The following is a 16,034-nucleotide window of genomic DNA, read 5'->3' as shown; positions in this document are numbered from 1 at the left end:
AACATTTTGAAGCCGTGTTTTAATGATCCAAGTGAAAGAGAAAGAAGCTTCGCCTTCATTTTTTTTTTTTCAAGAAGATTCAGCAAGCGCTCATACGACCAATGCTTTTTCTGCACACAATTCATGATGTGTTGCATGAGAGGTTCATTAGCAATAATATCTGGCCCGCTCGAAATTCCGATTTATCACCTTGCGATTTCTTTTTGTGGGAGATCACTAAAGGATATTCAGTGAGGTTTCGGGATTGCAGCCGGATCACGTTGACTTCTTGCCACAATATTTCAGCTGGCAATCGTCCAGCTGTCTTCAGGTGAGTGTCTACACCTGAAGATGGCTGGACGATTGCCAGCCGAAACACAGATGGAAGAAGTCAACATGATCCGGCTGCAATCCCGAAACCTCATCAAACATTCAGTACGCCGGGAAAACTTCAAGAATCACACAGTGATGATAAATTTTACACAACAAATCCGTACACATTACAGGAACTCACGGATAATATCCGCGAGTCAATTACTTCAATTTCTCAAAGAGAATAACATCGTGTGATGAATAACGTGTCAAAAAGTGTCAAAAACAATGGCAGGCAATTTCAGCATGTCTTCGCATGACATGTATGAGTACAAAATCTATTTGCATACATTTTAAATTTAGTACTGTGGAAGTAAACAAGTGACATGGCAGCTGATTCGCCGGCAATGTAGTGCTCGCTGCACGCCATCGGTGCGCGGGATTCGCCAAGCGGTCTAGGGCGCTGCAGTCATAGACTGTGCGGCTGGTCCCGGCGGAGGTTCGAGTCCTCCCTCGGGCATGGGTGTGTGTGTGTTTGTCATTAGGGTAATTTAGCTTAACTAGTGTGTAAGCTTAGGGACTGATGACCTTAGCAGTTAAGTCCCATACGATTTCACGAACATCTGAACATTTCCGACTCTTCAGTTTCTCCCGGCGTGTTTGTTGCTCGAACAGTCCACGGATATACTGCCGGGCCGCAGGGGGAGGGGATTTAAATCGGCCGCCCGCCCTCAGGAGATTAGTTCGTCAGCGCACCTGACGATGGCGACATGTCTGATCGCCGAAATATTGTGCCCGTTGGACAATATGAACCGGCAGTATACCCGTGGACTGTTCGAGCATCTGAGCATTTGCCCGCCATCTACTGCGCCTTGCGTACGGTCATCAGATAAACGGAATACTCTGTACTTTAGAAGAGAAGGCGAAACAATGTGTACACCAAAACGAAAGGAAAACACCATGTGCATAAGTTGCTATTTTCATATGTATGGCCCCTTATTATACATTAACACTCGATAATGGCTTAAAACTACTGTAGCTGCGGTGCGAATAAGTCTAAATACAGCAGTACTTAACGAATGCCCGGAGACACGGGGTCCCTTACACCAAAATACGTAGAAAAAGTTCCCAATAATCTCAGAAATATTGTCAATAAATTTCGGGTTCATGCAGTGGTTGACTCTGTACGATGGTAAAGATTACTCTCGGTCAACGGCACATTGACACCTGTTTCTTTAAAAAATATGTTAAATAAGTCTAAATGCAGCTGTACTTAACGAATGCCCAGAGACACGGGTCCCTTACACCAAAATACGTAGAAAAAGTCCCCAATAATCTCAGAAATACTGTCGATAGAGTTCGGGTTCATGCAGTGGTTCACCCTGTACGATGGTAAACATTACTCTGGGTCAACGGCACATTGACACCTGCTTCTTTAAAAAAATATTCTTTATTAAACAGTTGAGACAGATAATGCACAGTTCAATACACTGACGCATAATACACAATTATAAACTTGGAATGTGTAGCAGCCCACTGTGTGAGCACAAGGCGTAGTCTCATCCGGTAAGGCACAGCATGGTCCCCGTTAAGCCTCCGCTGAGTGCCGCTATGTGGCCCGCAGCGCGTGCAGGCAGCGGTCCTCGAGCACGCCACGGAACACCTGGAAGCGGTGGTTGGTGCCGGGCAGCGTGTGCAGGGCGGCGCGCGACCCCAGCGCCCCTGCCGGCGGATGGCCGCAGCCGTAGAACACGCGCCGCACGCGGCTGTGCAACAGCGCCATGGCGCACGCGCAGCACGGCTCGCGCGTCACGTACACGTCCAGCCCCGTGCACAGGTACGGGCCCTCAGCATCACCTGCCGCCGACGAGGACGTGCGCCGCCGCTTTGTGCCGGACCCACAGTCCGCCTCCGAGGGCGCCTCCCCCAGTGTCTGTCTAGAACTCCTGACGGCTTCCTCAGGCAAACTATCACACTGAATGGTAGAACAGTCCTCTTTCTTGTTACCGACGAGACTAGCTAACGCACGAGGCACGTCTCCACAACCAGTCGCTCCATCAGCACATCCTGATGAAATATCATTGCCTGTTATTACAGAACAGTACTGATCTCCCTTCGCCTTTTCGTCTAATTCTGCCGTCCCGACACCATTACCGGCATCTGGTCTCACAATAGGTGTAGCACTATTTGAAATGTTACGTTCAAACTTCTGGTCAGAGGAACTTTTACTCGAGGCAACATCTCGGTAGCACTCTGCCAAGCGAGCAACATCGCTGTCCAGCAGTAAGGAGACTTCTTCAGAGCTGGAAAGCGCCTCTGATGGGCATGTATTGACTTCTCCGCTACTAACAGCAGCTGGGTCACATACTCTGGTTTCTGGGCCTTCTGAATGAGCTGATTCGAAGGGGAATCTGTCGACCTCCCAGTCGAAGAAGCCACCGCCCTGGTCGCGGGAGACCATCTCGACCAGCATCATGATGGCGTGCTTGAGAGGGTGCCTGCCGCGGTCGTCGTACGCCACAGCGACCACCTCGCCAGATGCAGGGTCAGCCACCAGAGCGCCCACGCCGTCGCCGCCGAGTCTCCGGCTGACCTGCGCGATCGTAACTGCAATTTAGTTAAAGTTCTAGTTGCAATTTACTAACACATTAACATAACATAGCTAGACAGTATTCTTACTTTGTGCAGCAGGATACATGTGAGGTGGTTGGATTGTTTGGGGGAGGAGACCAGACAGCGAGGTCATCGGTCTCATCGGATTAGGTAAGGACGGGAAAGGAGGTCGGCCGTGCCCTTTCAAAGGAACCATCCCGGCATTTGCCTGGAGCGATTTAGGGAAATCCCGGAAAACCTAAATCAGGATGGCCGGACGTGGGATTGAACCGTCGTCCTCCCGAATGCGAGTCCAGTGTGCTAGCCACTGCGCCACCTCGTTCGGTCCGCGTGAGGTCACTTAATAATTTGTAATAAAAGACGTTAACACGACCTGTTATAGAACCTAGGCACCAGGTCAAAATTCAATACCAACAAATAAAAAAATAGATAATAAATCATTTGTGTGATGTCCTTATATTGGTTAATGGAAATTTTAGAGCTCACAAGGGCACCGCGCCTACTTCTCATCACCAATTTCGTCCAAATTTACGGTGTATGCTGGACTTGACCAGAAATAAAATTGACAGAAATGGGAAGCTGAGCGTTAAGAAAAAATAGCATTTTTGGCACCGATCGGGTGAGGCAATAAACATACTTTTTTTTCATTTTCAATCTTGACGTAATTCACTCTGCAATCAAACCGAAATAATGCTCAGTATACTGCTTTTATTAATATTTTCATAAAACACATGAAAAAGAAAGGCAAAGGATAATATACTATTACGGCCACGAGGGCTCTGCAAATAACTTTCTAACAAGGGTTCGTGATTAAAGCGCACACGGCTTCTGAGCCCGCTAGTTTCATTTTGACCTGGGAGCAGCACTCGGTACCTAATGCATCGCTGCGGTGTTTATTTGTATCGTCGGACAAAGAACTTGCTCAAAAAGCTTCAAAACTGCTCTTATTTCGTCGAGAGAGAAAAATAAATTATACACCGAGAAAACTGCATCAAGATACAGTCCATTTCACATCACCAGATATCCTCGCCAATATTTGGCGGAGTTTACTGACAAACTGTGCGATGACACTTGGTTTTGTAAGTGTTAATCGAGTCTGTTTTTCTACAGGGACTTCAGAACAACCTTGTAATAGTAAAAATGCGGCGTTTATAACGTGCAAAAGATGCCGATAAACTTACTGCTTTCCCTCTTTTTATCTACATCTACATCTACACCCATACTCCCCAAGCCACCTGACGGTGTGTGGCAGAGTGTACCTTGAGTACCTCTATCGGTTCTCCCTTCTATTCCAGTCTCGTACTGTTCGTGGAAAGAAAGATTGACGGTATGCCTCTGTGTGGGCTCTAATCTCTCTGATTTTATCCTCAAGGTCTCTTCGCGATATATACGTAGGAGGGAGCAATATACCGCATGACTCCTCCGTGAAGGTACGTTCTCGAAACTTCAACAAAAGCTCGTAACGAGCTACTGAGCGTCTCTCTTGCAGAGTCTTCCACTGGAGTTTATCTGTCATCTCCGTAACGCTTCCGCGATGGTGAATTTCACACCAGCACGCGTAATTCGTCAACTGTAAAAAAAATAAAAGTATCTAACTTCGTATACGAAGTTCTCGTGTACGCCTTACAATCGCTCCCTGCACATTTACTTGTAATCTTTAATTTTCCTCTGTCTTTCCTTTTCTTGTCTTTTATGAAAATATTAATAAATACAATATACCGAGTATTATTTCGGTCTATTTCCTGTGAAAGTAATGCAAAAACTGAAAATAAAATAGAGACTCAACCCCACGACCCTCGGATTACCGTTCTGTACTGTTTGCGCTGTGCCAGCCGCCGCCGGAAACTGCGCTAACAGAAATACCTCATTATACGTAAATTGAAGGGGATCACTGCTATCAGCTGCGACGAGCGAAAAGGTGTACCAGACCTGGATTCGAACCCAGGATCTCCTGATAACTAGGTAGGTGCGGTAACCACTGTGCCATCCAGGAGACAGCGTTACAGCCACTAGGCGGACTATTTCGCCACGCCTCACGGCCGACCCACATCCCCACCGAGCGCCACCTATCCGTAGGCCCTGTCCATTTTATTCACTGTTCGCCCACTGAAGAAAGTGGATCCATTGCCCAGCTAAGCATATCAATTATATGAATGAGTGATGTCTGTTCTTTCAGACCTCCTGTGGAAATCTCAGATTAGCGAACAATGAGTAAAATGGACAGGGCCTACGGATAACTGGCGCTCGGTGGGGATGTGGGTCGGCTGTGAGGCGTGCCGAAATAGTCCGCGCAGTGGCTATAGCGCTGTCTCCTAATAAGCAGGAGATCCCGAGTTCTAATCCTGGTGCAGTATACAGGGTGGTCCATTGATCGTGACCGGGCCAAATATCTCAAGAAAATAAGCGTCAAACTAAAAAACTACAGAGAACGAAACTTGTCTAGCTTGAAGGGGGAAACCAGATGGCGCTATGGTTGGCCCGCTAGATGGCGCTACCATAGGACAAACGGATATCAACTGCGGTTTTGTTTTTTTATTAAATAGGAACCCCAATTTTTATTACTTATTCGTGTAGTACGTAAAGAAATATGAATGTTTTTGTTGGACCACTTTTTTCGCTTTGTGACAGATAGCCCTGTAATAGTCACAAACATATGGCTCAGAATTTTAGACGATCAGTTGGTAACAGGTAGGTTTCTAAAATTAAAATACAGAACGTAGATACAGTCGAACATTTTATTCCAGTTGTTGCAATGTGATACATGTACTTCGTGAATTTATCATTTCTGAGAACGCATGCTGTTACTGCGTGATTGCCTGTAAATACCACATTAACGCAATAAATGCTCAAAATGCTGCCCGTCAACACAATGTAACGACATTCCTATCAACATCCAGTAGTTCGCCTTCCGTAATGTTCGCACATGCATTGACAATGCGCTGACGCATGTTGTCAGGCGTTGTCGGTGGGTCAAATGGCTCTGAGCACTATGGGACTTAACTTCTGAGGTCATCAGTCCTCTAGAACTTAGAACTACTCAAACCTAATTAAGCTAAGGACATCACACACATCCATGCCCGAGGCAAGATTCGAACCTGCGACCGTAGCGGTGTCGCGGTTCCAGACTGTAGCGCCTAGAACCCCTCGGCCACTACGGCCGCCGTCGGTGGATCACGATATGAAATATCCTTCAACTTTCCCCACAGAAAGAAATCCGGGGACGTCAGAACCGGTGAACGTGCGAGCCATGCTTTGGTGCTTCGACGACCAATCCAACTGTCATGAAATATGCTATTCTATACCGCTTCAACCGCACGCGAGCACCGAGCGAGGTAGCGCAGTGGTTAGACACTGGACTCGCATTCGGGAGGACGACGGTTTAATCCCGCGTCCGGCCATCCTGATTTATGTTTTCCGTGATTTCCCTAAATCGCTCCAGGCAAATGCCGGGATGGTTCCTTTCAAAGGGCACGGCCGACTTCCTTCCCCGTCCTTCCCCAATCCGTTGAGACCGATGACCTCGCTGTCTGGTCTCCTTCCCAAAAACAACACAACCCCCAACCCGCACGCGAGCTATGTGCCCGACATCCATGATGTTGGAAGTAAATCGCCATTGTGTCATGTAGTGAAACATCTTGTAGTAACATCGGTAGAACATTACGAAGGAAATCAGCATACATTGAACCATTTAGATTGCCATCGATAAAATGGGGGCCAATTATCCTTCCTCCTATAATGCCGCACCATACATTAACTCGCCAAGGTCGCTGATGTTCCACTTGTCGCAGCCATCGTGGATTTTCCGTTGCCCAATAGTGAATATTATGCCGGTTTACGTTACCACTGTTGGTGAATGACTCTTCGTCGCTAAATAGAACGCGTACAAAAAATCTGTCATCGTCCCATAATTTCTCTTGTGCCCAGTGGCAGAACTGCACACGACGTTCAAATTCGTCGCCATGCAATTCCTGGTGCATAGAAATATGGTACGGGTGCAATCGATGTTGATGTAGCATTCTCAACACCGAGGTTTTTGAGATTCCCGATTCTCGCACAATTTGTCTGCTACTGATGTGCGGATTAGCCGCGACAGCAGCTAAAACACCTACTTGGACATCACCATTTGTTGCAGGTCGTGGTTGACGTTTCACATGTGGCTGAACACTTCCTGTTTCCTTAAATATCGTAACTATCCTACCAACGGTCCGGACACTTGGATGATGTCGTCCAGGATACCGAGGAGCATACATAGCACACGCCCGTTGGGAATTTTGATCACAATAGCCATACATCAACACGATATCGACCTTTTCCACAATTGGTAAACGGTTCATTTTAACACGGGTAATGTATAACGGAGCAAATACCGTCCGCACTGGTGGAATGTTACGTGATACCACGTACTTATATGTTTGTGACTATTACAGCGCCATCTATCACAAAGCGAAAAAAGTGGTCCAACTAAAACATTCATATTTCTTTACGTCCTACACTAATATGTAATAAAATATGGGGGTTCCTATTTTAAAAAAACGCAGGTCATATCCGTTTGACCTATGGCGGCGCCATCTAGCAGGCCAAGCATAGCGCCATCTGGGTTCGCCCTTCAAGCTAGACGAGTTTCGTTGTTTGTAGTTTTTTCGTTTGATGCTGCATTCGTGAGGTATTTGGCCCGGTCACGATCAATGGACCACCCTGTATATTTTCTCTCGTCGCCGCTGATTCCGCGTAATGTCCCTCTGCAGCTGACAGCAGTGATCCCCTCCAAGTTACGTATGTTTTATATCTACGGATTCTGCTTGGTGTCTGCTCTTTCGGACATGTCCCAAAGAAAAGACGCCATGCATTCATATAAATGTCTTATGCCTCTCCTCGATTTTGTCACTTTCGTTTTTGGCCAAGCTCTGCATACATCACAAATTTGAACGAAATCACTACTGACGAGTAGGTGCAGAGCGCTTGTCAGATAGAGCAAAAGTAAAACACATCTCTGTTCATGTAGAAGTAAAGGCACGAACAAAACAAAGGGCTGTCGCGAACATGAATTTCTATGTAACTGATGAGAAAGTTACCAAAAACTAGCTGCCGTTTCAATTAGCAGCAATGTGGTAAACTGATCATTGGCGATATATCTGAATGAAGATAGGACATACAATGCTTACATTTCTGAAGTCTGTGAAAAAAGGTGTAAATTCATGCATAAAATAGCCACTACCGCAACACAGATGGTAGGTTACCACAGGTTAACCTAAGGACATCACACACATCCATGCCCGAGGCAGGATTCGAACCTGCGACCGTAGCAGCAGCGCGGTTCCAGACTGAAGCGCCTAGAACCGCTCGACCACAATGGCCGGTGCAAAACGGACAACATCGGTAGAACGACTACTAGTGTTACTTGGAATGTATCCAATCGACCAACAAATCAGGAGAACGGGTGCCAATTAATGTTTCTAAAGAGGTAATTTGGAAAAAGTAAGGAATTAAGTGGTTACTGGCAAGAAACGTGAATGACTGATGAGTGGCAACGAATAGGGAGCGTTACTAACACAAGAAGAAGGGTATACAGCATTCTCCGAAACCTTTAGGAACGTGTGAAAATGAGTCACCTAATCCCTTCGAAGATGTATACCCTCTTGCTGACGGGACAAAGTTCTTACCCATAGACTTGGTACGATAAGCAACGATAGTTTTGACTGTGGAGAAACGGAAACACCTAAACGAATGGTATAGAGCGCCTCGATTAATGGCCCCCAGTTGAAGCAGAGACAGACTAAGAGGTAGTAGTTCGTACGACATCATACGTGTTAGAGAAGCTGCACTGTTTTGATCTGATTGTCAGACACATACTGAACCGCAGATCTACAAAAGATACCTTCAAAGAGGAAGCGAACGTGATGCTCGGTAGCTTACAACAGCACTGCTACACTGTGGAAACAGCGCAAAGGGAAGATAACTGACACCAGCACTCGGTATGAAGCGCATGATGTTCTCAGGATGTGCCAGGACGAATAGTAGCGGTTATGACTTGATTCGAACTCCAGTGGAATAGCCGGCCGCGGTGGCCGAGCAGTTCTAGGCGCTTCAGACCGGAACCGCGCGACTGCTACGGTCGCAGGTTCGAATCCTGCCTCGGGCATGGATGTGTGTGATGTCCTTAGGTTCATCTACATCTACAGCTACATCCATACTCCACAAGCCACCTGACGGTGTGCGGCGGAGTGTACCCTGGGTACTTCTATCGGTTCTCCCTTCTATTCCAGTTTCGTATTGTTCGTGGAAAGAAGGATTGTCGGTATGCTTCTGTGTGGGCTCTAATCTCTCTGATTTTATCCTCATGCTCTCTTCGCGAGATATACGTAGGAGGGAGCAATATACTGCTGGACAACTCGAAACTTTAACAAAAGCCCGTACCGAGCTACTGAGCGTCTCTCCTGCAGAGTCTTCCACTGGAGTTTACCTATCATCTCCGTAACGCTTTCGCGACTACTAAATGATCCTGTAACGAAGCGCGCTGCTATCCGTTGGATCTTCTCTATCTCTTCTATCAACCCTATCTGGTACGGATCCCACACTGCTGAGCAGTATTCAAGCAGTGGGCGAACAAGTGTACTGTAAACTACTTCCTTTGTTTTCGGATTGCATTTCCTTAGGATTCTTCCAATGAATCTCAGTCTGGCATCTGCTTTACCGAGGATCATTCCATTTTAAATCATTCCTAATGCGTACTCCCAGATAATTTATGGAATTAACTGCTTCCAGTTGCTGACCTGCTGCTTTGTAGCTAAATGATAAGGGATCTATCTTTCTATGTATTTGCAGCACATTACACTTGTCTACATTGAGATTGAATTGCCATTCCCTGCACCATGCGTCAATTCGCTGCAGATCCTCCTGCATTTCAGTACAATTTTCCATTGTTACAACCTCTCGATACACCACAGCATCATATGCAAAAAGCCTCAGTAAACTTCCGATGTCATCCACAAGGTCATTTATGTATATTGTGAATAGCAACGGTCCTATGACACTCCCCTGCGGCACACCTGAACTCACTCTTACTTCGGAAGACTTCTCTCCATTGAGAGTTAGGTTTGAGTAGTTTCAAGTTCTAGGGGACTGATGACCTCAGATGTTAAGTCCCATAGTGCTCAGAGCCATTTGAGCCATTTTGAACCAGTGGAATACAGTATGTCCTGGCAACAGGAGCTACAGTTCCGGACAGATATGATGGACGACACAGCACGGGCCAAAATCTTAAAGACCAATGTGAACATCTGCAAGGATAAAGGATGTCATGTTTTCCGGGTACCGGAGGTGCGGCAGCGCTCCGGATACAGGCTCATGTACTGCGACTGGTGGATTTCCCTTCTTCATCAAGTGCAGATGAAACAATATTAGCCTTTTTAACCATTACCGCTATTCTTTTTCATCATTTTTAACGTCTGTTTGAAGCTACATAGTAACTTGTAGCTGTCTCAATCTCTTTCTCTCCTTCTTTCCATCTCTGTGCCTCATTTTGTTACTTATTGCTTTTCTTCTTTTTAGTTAGTTCTGAAGTCCAATGAGGCGTTTATTTTGGAGCTGTACTGATAAATGTTTATAAACGAAGGGATAATTTTATTAATTTACTACAGATTTCAACCGCCTCTGCAGCCAGGGCGATAACGCTCGCCTGTGTGGTAGCGTTCGAGTCGGATGTATACCGGTTCGAATTCTGTTGGTGTGAATTTCTTTACACTACTAGTATTTGGACAGCATAGGGAGGAGAGAAGGTGACGTGAAGTGATCACTAGTCTTTGAACTAAGGGCCTGGATTAAATTCCATACCTCTCCGTATTGTTTCATGAAATGAGCACACGTGACACTGTTGATACTGATCCGTCCGTCGGAGGTATTCGGTGGGCCCGTTGGTGCTGTTCCAGAGGTGTAGGATATGAGCCGGCACCCCACAACAACGCAAACCCAACACTGCACTGTACGAGGGGCGTTTGAAAAGTCCGTGCAAAAATAAAAACTACTTACGTCTTTGGGGTAAATCTTTTTTATTTTTCGACTAGTCTCCTTTTCGACTTATACACTTCGTCCAACGCTGTTCTAATTTGTTGATCCCTTCCGAATAATAGGAATGTCCAAGTCTGCAAAATAGCTATTAGTTGCTGCAATCACCTCCTCGTTTGAATAAAACCATTGTCCCGACAGGTATTTCTTGAAATTGGGGAACAAATAATAGTCCGAGGGAGCCAAGTCCGGAGAATAGGGGGGATGTGAAACGAGTTGGAATCCTATTTCCATTAATTTTGCAACCACAACTTCTGAGGTGTGTGCTGGTGCACTGTCGTGATGCAAAATTACTTTCTTGCGGTCCAATCGCCGGCGTTTTTCTTGCAGCTCGGTTTTCAAACGGTGCAATAACGATGAATAATATGCGCCAGTAATAGTTTTACCTTTTTCCAGATAGTCTATGAGAATTATCCCTTGCGAATCCCAAAAGACAGTCACCATAACCTTTCCGGCCGAACGAATGGTCTTCGACATTTTTGGTGCAGATTCTTCTTTGGTAACCCATTGTTTAGATTGTTGTTTGATCTCAGGAGTGTAGTAATGTATCCATGTTTCATCCACAGTGACAAAACGATGTTTAAAATTCTGCGGATTCTTCCTGAAGAGTTGCAAACCATCCTTGCAACGCTTCACACGATTCCGTTCTTGGCCAAGCGTGAGCAATCGAGGAATCCATCTTGCAGATAGCTTTCTCATGTCCAAATGTTTATGCGAAATATTATGTACCCGTTCATCCGAAATGCCCACTGCGCTAGCAATCTCACGCACGTTAACTCTTCTGTCATGCATCACCATATGATGGATTTTATCAATGATTTCTGGAGTCATAACCTCCACAGGGGTCCAGAACGTTCAGCATCACTTGTGCCCATATGGCAACTTCGAAAATGTTGAAACCACTTATAAGCAGTTCTATTCGACGGTGCAGAGTCACCGTAATGTTTATCAAGTTTCTCTTTCGTCTCCTTGCCTTTCATAAAGTAATCTTGAATCACCACAAGAAATTCTTTTTCGTCCATTTTTTGATTCACACGAATGCCAAACACAAAGAAATAGTCCAATATGGCTGAAATTTGGTGTGCGTTCTTTCCAAAGATGCTATTAACCAAACATAACCTCGATACGCGCCGGTGGTGCCATCTCTCAGACTTTGCACGGACTTTTCAAACGCGCCTCGTACAAGGGCTCATCACAGTCAGTCACACGACACAGGAACATCTGCATCTACATCTGTTCAACTTACGATGCGAGGCGGAGGGTACTTTGTGTACGTTTCCTGTTCAGTCGCGAATGGTTCGTGGGGAGAACGACTGCTGGCAAGCCTCCGTGTGGGCTCGAATCTCTCTAATTTTATCTTAATGGTTTTCCCGCGAGATATACATAAGAGGAAGCAATATATTGGCTGACTCTTCCAGCAACGTATGCTCTCGGAACTTTTGCAGTGAACCACATAGTGATGCAGAGTGGATGTCTTGCAGCGTCTGCCACTGTAGTTCGCTAAGCACCTCAGTGACGCTTTCACGGTTACGAAATGCACCTCAAACGAAACTTGCTGCTATTCTTTGGTTCTTCTCTCTTTCCTCTATTAATCCTAACTGGTATCGATCCCAGCAACATTCAAGTAGGTGGGAATGAACATTTCGCAAGCTAATTCCTTTGTTGGTGGACTACATTTCTAACGAAACTCAGTCTGGCATCTGTCTTACCCATGATTAATATTATGTGGGGTTTTCGCACACATTTGATACTTCATGGAAGGTCGGAGGAAAGCAATGACACACCACGTGCACCAAGACATTTCCTAGGATGGCAGTGCAGGTTTCCTGCATCTGCGCCCTGAGCGTTGGACTACTTCGACTGCTTCGCTGTAACTATAATAAGAATAGTACTACTAATAATAATAACACTGAGACACGGCCTGCAGTTTGTTATAGCCTGCTTGGCACCGTTGTGAGCGACAGCGTTGGATTCCCGATGTCCGAAGGACTGCCTCTCTTCTCCGGTCTGAAGGTAAAGGACTGGGTTCCCATACGGCAGATACACTCAGCCCTTGTGAGGCCAATTGAAGAGCTACTTAACATAGAAGTAGCGACTCCGGTCACGGAAACTGACAACAGTCGGAAGAGCTGTGTGCTGACCACATGCCCCTCCATATGAGCACCCAGTGATGCCTATCGGCTGAGACTGAAGGAGCGGTCGGTCGATACCGTTGGGCGTTCCGAAGTCTATTCCGACAGGGAGGAGTACCATAATCCGGCTAAGGACTGGTGATCATCAAAGGCGAGTGTGTTACCTAAGGAATGGCATTCGTTTCCTAGTAAACTTTGGGAGACAAACTCCTGAAAAAGTCGGCAGGCAGCAGCGCTTTACGGTAGTATTATGAGCGTCAGCAGGATATGGCGAATCGCAGTGCCTATTTTTTGATCTGGAGACTGCTTGCCCGGAACGTCTGCATGTGAAAAGTGTCGTGCAGGGGAGTGTCGTAGGACGGTTGCTATTCACAATATATATAAATGACCTTGTGGATAACATCGGAAGTTCACTGAGGCTTTTTCCGGATGATGCTGTAGTATATCGAGAGGTTTTAACAATGGAAAATTGTACTGAAATGCAGAAGGATCTGCAACGAATTGACGCATGGTGCAGGGAATGGCAATTGAATCTCAATGTAGACAAGTGTAATGTGCTGCGAATACATAGAAAGATAGACCCTTATCATTTAGCTACAAAATAGCAGGTCAGCAACTGGAAGCAGTTAATTCCATAAATTATGTGGGAGTACGCATTGGGAGTGATCTAAAATGGAATGACCATATAAAATTAATCGTCGGTAAATCAGATGCCAGACTGAGATTCATTGGAAGAATCCTAAGGAAATGCAATCCGAAAACAAAGGAAGTAGGTTACAGTACGCTTGTTCGCCCACTGCTTGAATACTGTTCAGCAGTGTGCGATGCGTACCAGATAGGGTTGATTGAAGAGATAGAGAAGCTCCAACGGAGAGCAGCGCGTTCCGTTACAGGATCATTTAGTAATCGCGAAAGCGTTACGGAGATGATAGATAAACTCCAGTGGAAGACTCTGCAGGAGAGACACTCAGTAGCTCGGTGCGGGCTTTTGTTGAAGTTTCGAGAACATACCTTCACCGAGTTGTCAAGCAGGATATTGCTCCCTCCTACGTATATCTCGCGAAGAGAGCATGAGGATAAAACCAGAGAGATTACAGCCCACACAGAGGCATACAGACAATCTTTCTTACCACGAACAATACGACACTGGAATAGAAGAGAGAACCGATAGAGGTACTCAAGGTACCCTCCGCCACTCAAAGTCAGGTGGCTTGAGGAGTATGGCTGTAGATGAATGTCGTGAAGGTGTGAGCAGCTCGGGAAGAATAAGAGTCGGTCGGCGGTCACAGATGGGTGGAGGAGGCGAGTTTTTGAGTCCTCTGGGGTGCAGTTTATGTCGAGGAGTATTTCGGAATTGTATATCCAGGGACCAGTAATTTTGTTTTTTACGTGTGGATAGTTCAGAAAGTGTCTGGATGTGTGTCATCTAGAACGGACATTGGAACCGTGGCTACTGCTTGTTGCTGAAGTGGATGCTGCTGTTTAGGGAGTGCACATGAACTGTTTAGGATCGTTGTGCAACGAAATAAGCGGAGTTGACGGAGGATATTAGAAGAGAATGAACTGCGTCTTGATTCAATGGAAATTTTGACTGTCGAATTCTAGTGTAAGTCCTTATCCTGTTTAACTTTAGACTATAATCCTCTGTTCTTTATAGAACGGATAGGGGAAACCAGTTGTTATCCAGTCCAGTGGTCGGACGTGGCAGCTGTTGAAAGTAGTCAGACGGCTACAGGGCACTCATTAGTCGTACAGAGGAAACGAAGTTTCATAGCATTGGTGAGGCAGTGCATAGGAATTATCCAGGTACGCCAACAAAAGCTTTGGAGGAAGTTACGGAGCAATACAATGAGTGATTACTCTCGCTCACCGCACAGCGCTAACAAGTGGACCATTGGAACTTCCTCTCACCGCTTTGATTCATATTGGTATGTAGGGCACGACTAGGACTATAATATATGTAAGAAGGCAGACGAAACTCTCAACCGTCTCTGAGACAATTGACTTTCCGCTGCCAGTCACGATTTTCTTTTATTTATTTTTTACAGGACGCATTTCCGGAAATGATTATCACTTTCAAGTGTGTATTTCTTTGCGTCACGCCAGGATCACACACATTCTGCACAAATGGATCATAAGAAAACTTGAAGTCAACAAAACAAAGCAGAACCTTACATGTCGAAAACATTACGAAATAATGGCATAATACAAAGAAATGCACACTTGTAAATAGGAATCTTTTCTCGAAACGAGCCGCGTAAAACACAAATAAAAGAAAATCGTGACTGATGGCAAAAAGTTATTTACAAAAAAAAAAAAAATAAATAAATGCACTGTTTTCACAGGTCGTAGCATTTCAAAAACACATTTATAATGGACGAAATTAGATGAGAAAATCGAGTCAGAAAATGAATGGAATGCTTGTACTGTAATCTTTGTAGGGCCACTACTGTTTAAGGAGTCCGCAGCAGAGTTAGTAAGTACTTAGTTCCAAAAGCGCGAGGTCTCTGGATCGAATCTTGCTGGCATTTTCTTTTTTCTTTCCCATGCTACTGTAACAACAGATTTGTTATGATCGTTCTAAGTATCAGTATTTTATCATTCATTTGCTATTTTCCTAATCTTTAATATGGAAAAAGAGAATTTTTTTTCTTAAGGTGGGTGGAAACGAAAAAGTGATACACGATAACTTTCAATAAAATAAGCATAGTTATTTTATTTTATTATTGTTTCCACATTTGTGAGAAGTGTAATGTGTAACATATCCAGTGCTGCAAGGCACAGGATGATGCTGATCATACGAACATGGCAAAATATAATCATCGCGTCGTACAACAGATGTAATGAACGCCGAAGTTCTGCACGTCCATAGTTTTTTTAATGTGTTTATTGCAAAATAAACTTTTTTACATTCATGAAACGTTGCCGGCCGGGGTG

At 45.3% G+C, this 16,034-nt stretch overlaps 1 protein-coding gene across 2 annotated transcripts in view; it reads right to left on the bottom strand.

The window, feature by feature from the left end:
* Positions 1–1,763: 1,763 nt before the first annotated feature.
* The window catches only part of LOC126455702 (probable inactive tRNA-specific adenosine deaminase-like protein 3), a 531,452-nt gene continuing 517,181 nt past the window's right edge, over positions 1,764–16,034 (bottom strand). For both annotated transcript variants that reach the window (XM_050091470.1, XM_050091471.1), the window contains one exon: positions 1,764–2,884. In XM_050091470.1, coding sequence (XP_049947427.1) covers positions 1,901–2,884 — 984 coding nt within the window. In that variant the 3' untranslated portion in view covers positions 1,764–1,900. The remainder of the gene's footprint in view (positions 2,885–16,034) is intronic.

The sequence above is a fragment of the Schistocerca serialis genome, chromosome 2, assembly GCF_023864345.2.
Source record: "Schistocerca serialis cubense isolate TAMUIC-IGC-003099 chromosome 2, iqSchSeri2.2, whole genome shotgun sequence".
NCBI lineage: Eukaryota > Metazoa > Arthropoda > Insecta > Orthoptera > Acrididae > Schistocerca > Schistocerca serialis.
This window is presented reverse-complemented; position numbering and strand designations above follow the sequence as displayed.